Below are 12,968 nucleotides of genomic sequence, written 5' to 3'. Positions count from 1 at the left end.
AATCACAATATAGAAACTCAAAATACATAATCAAAACAAAAACAACCTAATAACCCCCACTCCATCACATTTTAAAAGGGCATTGGATGTCAATCAGCCAAAGGAACGTTTTTGCCTGGTTACGGAGTTATGGACTTAAGAACAGGAAAGGTCAGCGCAAGACATATGGTTCATTTTGATGAGCCCAGCAGAGCTGATAAGAGAGGAGCGGTAATAGATTATTCTGAGCAGTCCGAGGAAGACACACAGGACCTCATATACTTTCCTGAATGATATATGACAGTTCATATCTGCCTTCTGCTACCACACCACCTGGCACAGATGATGAACAGGAGGAAGAAGCAGAGGAGCAGATTCCAAGTAGCACTACTGCCAGAAGGGATGAGATGGAGACTGATGACAAGATGCCTAAACAGGAGGGTGAAGAGGATGCAGATGTGGCTGCAGAGCCCAAAGGTCAGTTGTTAATTGAGACCCAACAAAGGTATCCTGGCTCCACGACTGTCCAACATTGCAAGGTTGGCATGTCCCCTAGAACCTTCCACCTGGCCACTGAAACTTGCCTGTGGAAGGATGCTGCACAGGAGGAGTTTGATGCACCAGAACAAGACCTGGAATCTCACCAAGCTGCTGCTTGGGAAGAAGGCAATTGGAAGCAAGTGAGTATTTGAGGTGAGGCAGGGTGCAGAAGGGTAAGTCGAGCACTACAAAGCAAGACTTGTAGCAAAAGGCTACTCGTAAATGTATGGAGAGGACTTGGATGGTACTTTCACACCTGTGGTGAGGTACACCGCCATTAAACTGCTTTTAAGCATGTTGTTGTTGTTTAGTTGTTTAGTCGTGTCCGACTCTTCGTGATCCCATGGACCAGAGCACGCCAGGCACTTCTGTCTTCCACTGCCTCCCGCAGTTTAGTCAAACTCATGCTGGCAGCTTCGAGGACACTATCCAACCATCTCGTCCTCTGTCGTCCCCTTCTCCTTGTGCCCTCCATCTTCCCCAACATTAGGGTCTTTTCCAGGGAGTCTTCTCTTCTCATGAGGTGGCCAAAGTATTGGAGTCTCAGCTTCAGGATCTGTCCTTCCAGTGAGCACTCAGGGCTGATTTCCTTAAGTATGGATAGGTTTGATCTTCTTGCAGTCCATGGGACTCTCAAGAGTCTCCTCCAGCACCAGAATTCAAAAGCATCCATTCTTCAGCGATCAGCCTTCTTTATGGTCCAGCTCTCACTTCCATACATCACTACTGGGAAAACCATAGCTTTAACTATACGGACCTGCTTTTAAGCATACTAGCTTCTAAACAAATGGACGTGAGACGTATAAAAACTGCATTTTTGCATAGCAGAATCTCAAAGAACAGCCCAAAGGTTTTGTCAAGCCAAAGGAAGTTCATCTAGTGTGCAGGCTTCAGAAGGGCTTTATGGAATGAAACAAGCTGCAAACGCATAGAATGAGAAGTGGCACAGCATGCTCAAACAGCCAGGATAGACGCGAGGTCACACAGACAAGTGTTTGTACCCCAAATGCAAAAATGGACAATTTTCTTATGTTTTGGCTTTTGTGGACGACTTGATCATTACAACTAAAAATTTTCAAGACAATTTCCAAGTCATGAGGCACTTAGCCAAGGATGTGAAGGTGAAAAATCTTGGGAAAGTTTCCTATTACCTAGGTGTCCAAATTGAAAGGAAGGAAGATGGATCTTATCTTCTAAGCCAAAAGCAGGTGGTCATTGAATTGCTTGACAGCCTGAATCTGCAAGAAGCCAACTCAGTAACCATACCAAGGATTTCTGACTTCCTAAAGAGTTGAAATGAATCTAAACTCTTACCTGACAACAACCAGTACAGGTCAGCAATAGGGAAAATTTTATACCTGGCCATGACAATGAGACCAGACATTGCAAATGCAGTGGGAATCCTGAAGAGGAAAGTGAGTTCCGATGGACTGGACTGTTGTGAAGAGAGTTGTCAGATACCTAAAAGGGAACCATGAATTGTAAACTTAAGCTGCCAGCAGATTGCAATCCATAACTAGTAGGTTACACTGATGCTGATTTGGCAGGAGACACTAAGAATTACAAGTCAACAACAGGTGGGTTCCTCTTTTTGTTTGGAAATGATCCATTTCTTGGGGCAGTTATAAGCAGAAATGTAGCTTTGTCTACCACAGAGTTAAGATTATGTAGCTGCAACTGAAGGATGCAGAGAACTAGCCTGAATCAGCCAACTGACTATGGACTTGGGTTTGGGACTGAAGAAGCCTATTTGATTTGAAGACAACCAGAGCTGTTTTAAGCTGTCGTAGAGCATGAAATTCTACATGAGAACCAAGCACATTAGGGTTGAGTAGCGCTGTGTGTGCAACACGATAAAATGGACTTGTTGAATTGGCCTATTGCCAAACCAAGGAGATGACAGTGGACATTCTTACCAACCCTTTCCGAGCTACCGAGAGGCAGCTTTGAGAACTTTCGAGTCAAGACTCTGGGTGGTTTAACAAAATTGTGCATGCAATTGTTAAATTTTCCTGAGAAGGGGTTTGTTTGTAGGAGTTTTTGCAATCGGACAAAACAATGCATATCTGTTCTAGTCGGTAAAGGGACATGGAATTTTATGCTTGCTGCTGGGGCTTCAGTTTCTTCATAAGGAATTGATGGTTCTCCCAATGCTGGCCTCAGTTTGTGCCCACCTACCCTTTGCACATGGGTAAGGTAAAGGTACCCCTGCCCGTACGGGCCAATCGTGTCCGACTCTAGGGTTGTGCGCCCATCTCACTTAAGAGGCCGGGGGCCAGCGCTGTCCGCAGACACTTCCGGGTCACGTGGCCAGCGTGACAAGCTGCATCTGGCAAGCCAGCGCAGCACACGGAAACGCCGTTTACCTTCCCGCTAGTAAGCGGTACCTATTTATCTAATTGCACTTTGACGTGCTTTCGAACTGCTAGGTGGCAGGCGCTGGGACCGAGCAACGGGAGCGCACCCTGCCATGGGGATTCGAACCACCGACCTGACGATCGGCAAGTCCTAGGTTTTACCCACAGCGCCACCCGCAATAGCACATGGGTAAACACTATTTAAAAACCAAAGTTTCACAGTGAAAGTGTGTTGTTGTGGGGGCATGAGAACTTTCCTGATTTCCCCTGCTGTCGGACAATGGAGTGTGTCTCCCTAGCAGTGCACAGTCCTGCTCTGCAGTGAACTTATAAGGAGACTTGGTCTCTGTTTAATCCTTTGTCCCTCGGTGCTGGTTTTGCTACCAGAAGCCTTGAGGTGCTCTTCTGGAGAGAGAATCCTGCTGAAGGAACAGGAGACAGCTGCAAGGAAGTGGGGGAGGAACGTCTGTCTCCTTATGCACCTCTGTCTCTTCCATCCCATCCCCCAAAACCCTTTCCAAAGGATGTTTGGCAACTGGTGCATTTGGGTGATACAGATCCCTTTGGGGAAAGGAAAATAGCAACAAATGTGACTCATGGCTTCACTGTTCTTGTGGGATGAGCAGTGGTTCCTTTCTCTGCTCTCATTCGCTTGAAATAAATTCATTTTTTCCTCAAGGACAGAAAGGAAAAGCTGCCCCAAACAAGTTCTGTTTCCCTTTGTCTTGCCTTGTTATGGCATAGCAGGCACTGAAATGGAGGCAAGAACCCTCCTGGACTCCACCCCATTTCACTGCCCCGCCACCAAGGTAGTTACAGGGCTAGCTAATCCAAATGAATAAGCTCACTGCATGGGAAAAATTAGGATGCCAGGCTAGTTGGGAACACAGAGAGCCAAGACATGATGGTTGTTCCTGATTGATGGTCACAGTACAAGTATATGATCATACAAATGTTGCATTAATGTCCCCTTTCTTAATGTCCTGTTCTCTCCCCAAAACCTGCTTCTCTGTCATAACTCCTTCAGAAAACAGCAGCAGGTAACCCTTTCTGCATTTTCACCTACCTGTGAACCTCCTTTGCTCCTTCCTCTGAGCGTGGTGGATCAAATGCTTTGCACTGCTGGCCATGCAGTTAGCATCAAATAAATGTTGAATTGATGTTTCCCAAGTCTAATGAGACACTGCCCCTGCTTAAGCCTGCCAGATTGCTCATTCCTCTGTCTCCTCCCTGAAGGCTCATTACTGGATCTGCCCACCCAGCTTCTCCACCCCACCCCCTTTCATGTTTCCTTCCTCCCTTGCCCATCTATCTCCTACAAAACCTACCATGTCCTTTTCCTTCTCCTCCTCCCCACCTCCTCCCCCATATTCTTGATCTGCAGCACATCCTGCGGCCACCATGAACCCTTGATTTTTTCCAATGGTTCCACTGAAATTGGGGGATGTGTCAGCTGCAGCTTTTCATAGGTCTGGCACCAAGAAGTCGTGATAAACTGTTTGCATCCTCTTCCCCACGACTTCGCCGTTGGGTGGGGCTACTCCTGAATTTAAGAAATGTCACATCAATTAGAATCCCATGTTAAGCTGACACACAACTTTACAGGATTTTAAAATTGTATTCTTTATTAGTTTTTCCAATGTGAGTCACTTCAGCTCAATTCAGATCTCAAGGGAAACCATGTTTTCCTCCAGTGTGAATTTCCCCACTGTGTCATTTCGCTGGTGCCATAGCCAGGTGGGGGGGGGGGCGCTAGCCGGGTTTTTTGCCCCGGGTGATGTCTCCAGTGGAGCACCATTGAGGCTCCCAGCCTGTGTGTGTACGCAAATGCACATGCAGGTGTGTGTGCATCTTTGACCCGCATGACAATAAAACCTGTTTTTGCCCCAGTTTGGCTCGCTGCCTGTCCCATCTCCTTGTGACTGGAATAAAGGAGATTCAACCAAACCACAGCTTCCTGAGGAGCAATGGGTCAGTGCGTCTGGCTGTCAACTAGAAGATTGGTGGTTCAAGGCCACCCACCCCACCCCAGGGACAGTTGTGGGCAGTATTCCTGCATTGCAGGTGATTGGACTAGATGACCATCAGGGTCCCTTCCATCTCTACAATTCTTTGAGATTTACACCTGAGCTCAGTTGTGGTTTGTCTAGCTCTAGTTAGTGAGTAAACCAGATCATGAGACCACAGTTCAATCTTGACTAATCTCTAACCAGAGTTTGAACAGACTGAAGATCCCCAAGTTCAGACGGCATGGGGAACTAGAACTTGTTTAAAATGGTTATCAAGTGTCTCCCATCTCCTTGTAGCTGCAAAAGAGAAGAGGTGTGAACATGTGAACCCGAGGCTCACTGCAGCTCATTCACATAGGGGGAAACGGGCTTTCTGTTACATCTGAACCCAGGACTTTGAGTAGTTGTGTGGTGAATGAGACAGATAAGTCTTGTAAATCGAATCAGTTGGATGGAGTTGCATTGTCTCCATGGCAAAAGGGAATGAACTGTAAAGCAAAGGGGGCTTGATATGTGATCATCAGAGGTTGACTTTTCTATTTAATTGCATTCCAGACTCTCTGGATGATGAGCAAGCTCTACTCAGTAGTAATTTGTATTTCCCCCCCTCTTCTTGCAGTTGGAAAAAGAGAGAGCCACAGTCGCCCCTGGAGAAAGCTCCTCGCTCCAGCCACCTCTGAAATACGAGCAGAAGACCAAGCCTCTGATTCCTGAGATGTGCTTCACCTCAAGTGGCGAAAACACAGAGCCCCTCCCTTCCAACTCCTACATCGGAGAGGATGGAAGCAGCCCCTTGATTTCCTGTGCCAAGTGCTGCCTGCAGGTCCATGCCAGTAAGTCTACGCTGAGATTCTCTGTTGTGGTTGTATTTTGGGCCCAGCCCTTCCTTTCTTTTTGGTGGCATCAGAACTTCTGTTGGTCCTTCCCCCTCTGCCTTGCAGCATTGCATTGGACGAAAACACCCTCCACCTGTTGCTGCAGCACAGGTTGCCTGGTAAGAACAGCCACCTGAGAGCATCCCTGGGAGGGATGTAGATTTCCAAGGAGGTCTGTGCGTGCCTAGAACTAGAACTGCCTTTCTCTGGGTTTCATTGTCTCCTTCCTCAACCATCACAAAGCATAGAGGCATCGAAAGCTGCTTTAGATAGTCCACATAGCCCAGGTTGGGCCACTGTGGCTGGCAGAGAGGTCTGTGTCTTGCAGACACAGAGAGGTCTTGTTTCCTGTAATGCAAGAGGATTGGACTAGAAGACCCTTGGGATCCCTTCCAACTCTACTATTCTATGCTTGCACTTTCTACCTGATATTTCCAAATGGAGATGCCAGGAACCAGCCCTGTGATCTTCTGTCTGCAGAGCAAGTGCTCTGCCACTTACGCTATGCTCCTTCTCCCGTCCTGTAACTTAATGTCACTCTTTTGTCTTCAACTGATTGTCCTTCATCTTTCTGACCTCTGGTTAAATGTTCGTCAACTATGAGCATTTCTCCCACTGCTGCCTTGTTTCTTCTCTGTGAATTTGGCTCAATTATTTCTTGAAGCTATACCCTGCCACCCCACACCTGTCTGCTCAGGCTGGAAGTCAGTGAACACAAGCAGCATTTCACAGACTCTGTTTCATGTTCTTTGGGAGCCTCATGACTCCTGAGACATGAATCTATTAGCATTGTTGTTGCTGCTGTTGTTATTATTAATACCCCACCCATCTGGCTGGGTTTCCCCAGTCACTCTGGACAGCTTACACCACATAAAAAATTGAAAAGCATTAAGCATTAAAAAATTTCCGATATAGGGTTGCCTTCAGATGTCTTCTAAAAGTCAGATAGTGGTTTATTTCCTTGACATCTGGTGGGAGGGCCACAGGGCAGGCGCCACTGCTGAGAAGGCCCTCTGCCTGGTTCCCTGTAACCTCACTTATTGCAGTAAGGGAACCGCCAGAAGGCCCTCAGTGCTGGACCTCAGTGTCCGGGCTGAATGATTGGGGTGGAGACGCTCCTTCAGGTATACTGGGCCAAGGCCATTTAGGGCTTTGAATTGTGCTCGGAAACGTACTGTGAGCCAGTGTAGGTCTTTCAGTGTAGGTCCTCCGTGTAGGCCAGGTCCGGTGTTATGTGGTCTCAGTGGCCACTGCCAGTCACCAGTCTAGCTGCCACATTCTGGATTAGTTGTAGTTTCCGGGTCACCTTCAAAGGTAGCCCCACGTAGAGCTCATTGCAGTAGTCCAAGCGGGAGATAACCAGAGTGTGCACCACTCTGGCGAGACAGTCTGTGGGCAGGTGGGGTCTCAGCCTGCGTACCAGATGGAGCTGGTAGACAGCTGCCCTGGACACAGCTCCATGGACAGCTGTGAGTCCAAAATGACTCCCAGGCTGCACACCTGGTCCTTCAGGGGCACAATTACCTCATTCAGAACCAGGGGTCCCCCCCACACCTGCCCACCCCCTGTCCCCTCAAAACAATACTTTTGTCTTGTCAGGATTCAACCTCAATCTGTTAGCCACCATCCATCCTCCAAAAACCTCCAGACAATCCATTGATGTGCCTGTTCCTTGAATCACAAAAATAACACAGACTGACATCTTTGGGGATAGCTATCCGTGTTTTGGCCAGTTTGTATTTAAACAGCAGGATGCAAACTTTTCAGTCCAGCAGGATTGTTTTGCATGAGTTTTGGGCCACTTTTCTCTCTTGCTCTTTGTTTCCCACTGGGACCTGCATGGAGGGCGTGTGCCCCTGCCCCGGAGCTGTGGCCTAATAAAATTTGTTCCTCTTTAAGATGTTATTCCTGAAGTTGCCATTGGTCTGCTTCCCCTTCCCTTCTGAGCTCTTTTTGGGCAAGTGGGAAGAGAATGGAGATGTGAGTTTTGGGAGAACGGAATGCCTTTAAGGAGCGTCTTCGGACACGAGCAGACACTTAAGGGTTTTTAATTTTACGGAGATTATTAAATGAGGAGGGAAGGGGTGGGTGTGCCACATAGACACCTTACTCACGTATTCTGTTCTGAACGTTATCAGAGTGGGGCTTGTAGCGTCTTTCCCAGGGTGTCCTCCGCCTGCTGGGTATGGATTTCTTCCTCTCTGGCTTATCCTTCTAATAACCCTTGTGAGGAACAGACTCTGGTGCGTATAAGTATATGCAAACAGTCCTTCACAAGAAACCTTGAGGGCATCTTCCAACAGAGATGCCAAAGCAAAATACTTGAGCAATAGGAAGCAGCTGCAGTTCCCATTTGAAAGCAAACCCCCAAGAGAAAAAGAAGCCAGGTCCAAGCCTCTCTGCCTCACCCCAAGCAAGGGTTGGGAATGCCACCTGCCATAAACCAAAGGGCTTTTTTTAATTATTTGTTTCAGATGCTGAAGCCTCCCCTCTGATGTTTTCTGTTTATAGATTGGGCTCCTGGCAAGACAGTATCTATTAGAGGAGAGTCCATTATTTTATTGGGTCTTTCCCCCCCTCTGACACATCCATTATAGGCCGGCCTCCTTCAAAGCATTCAGCCTGAGCAGAATGGTTAATTTGGAAGGCAGAGAAGGTCTAGGAAGGACAAGGGAAAGTTTCTGAAACATCTCTTTTTTATTAAAGATTTCTTAGTTTTCAAAAATATGCGCATTGTCTCTTTTTTCAAGTTGTGTTTTCTGTGATCAGTTTCCTTCGTTGTGAGACATTAGTGTTGCATGCAGGATTCGGTTGGGAAGGAAAGAGGGGGAGGGTGAAATGGCGAGGGGGGTGAGAATGCTTCTATTATTCTACTTAGTGTATGTGTGGGGTTTGGTGTCAGCATCACTTGTCTGCGTTCTCTTACTATTTGCTTGTTATATTTCCTTGGTGGTGAGAGAGGTTGGGGATGGCCAAGGGTGTGGTTGGTTGTCTTTGGTTGGCTGTAGTGAGATTTGTTTACGTGTGTGAGTGTGTGAGTGAGCTCAACATCCAAAAAACGAAGATCACGGCCACTGGTCCCATCACCTCCTGGCAAATAGAAGGGGAAGAAATGGAGGCAGTGAGAGATTTTACTTTCTTGGGCTCCATGATCACTGCAGATGGTGACAGCAGCCACGAAATTAAAAGACGCCTGCTTCTTGGGAGAAAAGAGATGACAAACCTAGACAGCATCTTAAAAAGCAGAGACATCACCTTGCCAACAAAGGTCCATATAGTTAAAGCTATGGTTTTCCCAGTAGTGATGTATGGAAGTGAGAGCTGGACCATAAAGAAGGCTGATCGCCAAAGAATGGATGCTTTTGAATTCTGGTGCTGGAGGAGACTCTTGAGAGTCCCATGGACTGCAAGAAGATCAAACGCATCCATTCTTAAGGAAATCAGTCCTGAGTGCTCACTGGAAGGACAGATTGTGAAGCTGAGGCTCCAGTACTTTGGCCACCTCATGAGAAGAGAAGTCTCCCTGGAGAAGACCCTGATGTTGGGAAAGATGGAGGGCACAAGGAGAAGGGGGCGACAGAGGACGAGATGGTTGGATAGTGTTTTCGAGGTTACCAGCATGAGTTTGACCAAACTGCGGGAGGTAGTGGAGGACAGAGGTGCCTGGCGTGCTCTGGTCCATGGGGTCACGAAGAGTCGGACACGACTAAACGACTAAACAACAACAACAACAACGTGAGTGTGGGGTGTTATGTGTGGATTTTTGGATCAGGTTAGCAAGGTTGATTCCTCCTGTGCTGCTCCCTCCCCACGAATCCACAGTATATACAGTCCCTGCATCTGTACACACCCCACCAGAGTCACAAGAGACGTATTCTATACCAACCCATGGCTCTCCAGAAGGGACTGTATGGGAAGGAGATATGTCTGCCTTGCCGTAACTCAGAACAGGAGCACTTTGCACTGCGGCATTTTGTTGCAGGTTTCACCGGTTTTACTAGTTCCATAAGAGAGATCTGAACTCAGTATATAAAATGCAGTTATTTGTCATACTTTGAAATGTTCAAGAATGGTCACAATCCATCTAATCTAGCCAGGCTCTTTTTTCCCCATACCTTGTAAGAAGCAGAGCTTGAAAACCACACTCTGGTTGTTGCAGACACTCCCCCCCCCCCCGCCCCACACAATCAATACTTCCTTATTGTCTCTCTCCCTCTGTTTGCATTTCGTTTTTAGTTTGCATCTTTCAGAAAATTCATCTGCTCTTCCAAAAGACCTATTCTTCCATCCTCTCCCCAAATACAGAAGCATATTTTTCTGTGCTCTCTTGAAGCAAGAAATCGATGTTGAAATTTCACAGTCTCTTCACACAGCTCTTTTGGACTCCATAAATATTTTAATTAAAGACAACAGTTTCCATTTTGCTTTCCTGATCAGCTTTCTGAAGGTGTGACAACCGAGGTCTTTCTTTTTCACAAGGTCTAGATTAAATCTTCTGCCTCCCCTGCCCTGGGTGTGTGTGTGTGTGTGTGTGTGTGTGTGTGTGTGTGTGTAGGAGAGAGAGACAGAGAGAGAGAGAGAGAGAGAGAGACTTCAAGGAGACTATGGGCTTTACATTATTGACTTAACCACTGCCCCATCCTTTCCCTTATGGGGATTATATCTGCCTCTGTTAAGTAGCTGCCTTTTATGTAACTCTAAAGGCTTCAGCATTACCTGAAGGTTTATTCTCTCCCCACCACCGAGATTGTAGAAATAAAGTATTAAAGCTCCTCACCCAAATATCCTGTTGAAAGAGAGAGAGTGGCCGTGCCTTACTTGGAGCCTTTCACTTTGCTTTGGCCCTTCTCCTAGAGTTAAATCATGTAGAACCAGAGTGGGGAACCAGCAGCATCGGAAAGCCATGCAGACTTGTCTGTTAGCCATGGAGACTGAGGCTGAAGGGCCACTGGATCAGTGGCAGAGTTAGCCGCATGGACGCCCGAAGCTGTGGCCATGCCGTGCACCCGGGGCGAGCTATGGAGGGGGGGCGGTGCAAGCCCCCCGCATTGTGCTTTTTTGACACCCCCCTCTGAGATGACACCCAGGGTCGGCCGCCCCCACCTTCCTACACCCCTGCACTGGATTCCCCACCCCTGATGTAAAGCGGGTGTTTTAACTCATTGTGTGCACAGGGTCGAAGGGCCTGCCTCCTCTTTTATATATTAATTATGAAATGCCTTTGTAAATTTCTTTTCTGTATATTTGAAGTGCAGAGATGTGCGTAGAGCACCAGTGGTGGCTGCTTCTCAGCTGCAGAACTCTCCTATCCCGAGGGAGGGCCAATGCCCTAGCTTTTGAGCTTCCTGCAAAAGCATTGTGAAATGTTTTTTTTATTTGGGCTAGCATTTAGAGGGGAAGATTTTGGATGGTAGGGAGGAGAGAAGGCATAGTATTCATCTTTTGTCTGTTTTTATTAGGTGTGTTATTCATAGCTTGTTCTGAGCACCAGAAATGAGTGAGCTAGGCATGCGGATAATTCATTAGCTGAGCTCTGTGCACAAGATGGTTTTCCCTTCCTCTCTCTGAGCCTCTGGTTTTACTAAGATGGTTTCCTGCATTACTCCCATGGCATCAATTCTGCTCCTGGAAGAGCCAAAATGTGAAATATGCGCCTGGATTTTTAGTGTTGCTTTCTATTTATTTCAACCTGATGCTTTTCTATTTGTCACAGGTTGCTATGGGATACATCCTGACATAGTGAATGAAGGCTGGACCTGTTCCCGGTGCTCAGCCAATGCATTGCTAGCGGTAAGTCAAGCCTTTTTGGAGGTGGCCAAAAGGACATTGGGGCAAGGCTATAATGTGCACGTCCCAATTTAGGGTTCAAGCTTAACTTCATAACCATGTGGGCTATAAACATACTGCTTGCTTGTTTTGTTTTAAAAGATTTCCCAGATGCTACAGCAGTAGACATGCCCCTAATATGAAAACGTTTGGACTCTTCCTTGAAATGCCTTTTTTCTCCTTTAATTGCTAACCTGTTTTTTTCAATATTGTGCCTGTAGGATTGCTGTCTTTGTAATCTCAGGGGAGGAGCCCTTCAAAGGACCACAGATGGAAGGTATATAGAATACAAAAATAAATATATTATTTGCATGCCTCGCAATCCACCAGGATTTTATAAGTTTATAACAAGAAGATCCTCAAAATCCCATTGCTATGGCTACCTTTCTAGGTGGACTTGGATTTGTTATTTCCATGTGCAAAGTCTCTTGGGTGGCTTAGGCTACCTTAATCTGTGTGAGGCGCCCCCCCCATGCCTTTTTAACTCTTCAGGGAGATTTTGCAGCTAAGCTTTCTGTTTAAGATTTCTGTTTTGCATTTTTATTTTAAAGTTAGTGGCGCTGTGGCTTAGCAGTGGCAGGGCCATTTTCTTCCTTCCCCGGGGACGATGGGGAGGGGTTAAGCAGGGGAAAGGGCCATTCTCCAGAACTAGGCTGGGGGAGCTGTGGCCCTCCGTATGTTCTTGAATGATAATTCTCGTCTTCCCTGAGCGTTGGCCGCGCAGGCTGAGGCTGGGAGTTGGGAATCCGACAGCATATGCAGGGCCTCATGTTCCCTATTTCATGCTTTAGAGACTTCTCCCAAAACTTTGAGAAATAAATGCTGCAGGCATTCAACTAGTGAGTTCTGAAGTGAGACAGGCTGAGGCACAACACACACCCTTTCTATTGCGAGGTGTGCCAAAATTGTTGCTTCTGTAATAAGTGCTCCTAGATACCGTAATTTTTGCTCCATAACACGCACTTTTTTGCTCCTAGAAAGTAAGGGAAAATGCCTGTGCGTGTTAAGGAGCGAATGCACTGGATCGGAGCCGTGGCTGCCGTCAGTCAAGCAAAGCGGGAGCCGCTTGCAGGGCTTTGCACGGCTCTAGCTTTGCTTCCTTTATAGCCTTATAGCCAGGAGGAGGGGCTCCTTTGCTTGCTTTAAAGCTACCTACGGAGGAGCCGGGGATGAGGGAGGGAAGGAGAGCCATGGCAGCAAAGCGGGCAGCAGCCGCTTACACGGGAGGAGGGACAGACGGGAGCCATAGCGAGCCGGGAGAAGGCAGGCGGTTCAAAGCCAGCAAGCGCTTTTAAAGTAGCCAGCAACAGCTGCTGCAGCCTCAGCTAGCAAAGGTCCGCGCGCTCTCTAAACGGAGCAATGAGGCTGCAGAGGGACAGGAG

General features: G+C 47.3%; 1 protein-coding gene across 1 annotated transcript in view; it reads left to right on the top strand.

Moving 5' to 3' along the window:
• KDM4B (lysine demethylase 4B) overlaps positions 1 to 12,968 on the top strand; it is a 192,848-nt gene that overhangs the window by 164,662 nt on the left and 15,218 nt on the right. The window contains exons 14-16 of the mRNA XM_028713805.2: positions 5,505 to 5,718; positions 11,474 to 11,550; positions 11,808 to 11,863. Coding sequence (XP_028569638.2) covers positions 5,505 to 5,718; positions 11,474 to 11,550; positions 11,808 to 11,863 — 347 coding nt within the window. The remainder of the gene's footprint in view (positions 1 to 5,504; positions 5,719 to 11,473; positions 11,551 to 11,807; positions 11,864 to 12,968) is intronic.

The sequence above is a fragment of the Podarcis muralis genome, chromosome 18, assembly GCF_964188315.1.
Source record: "Podarcis muralis chromosome 18, rPodMur119.hap1.1, whole genome shotgun sequence".
NCBI classification, from domain to species: domain Eukaryota; kingdom Metazoa; phylum Chordata; class Lepidosauria; order Squamata; family Lacertidae; genus Podarcis; species Podarcis muralis.
This window is presented reverse-complemented; position numbering and strand designations above follow the sequence as displayed.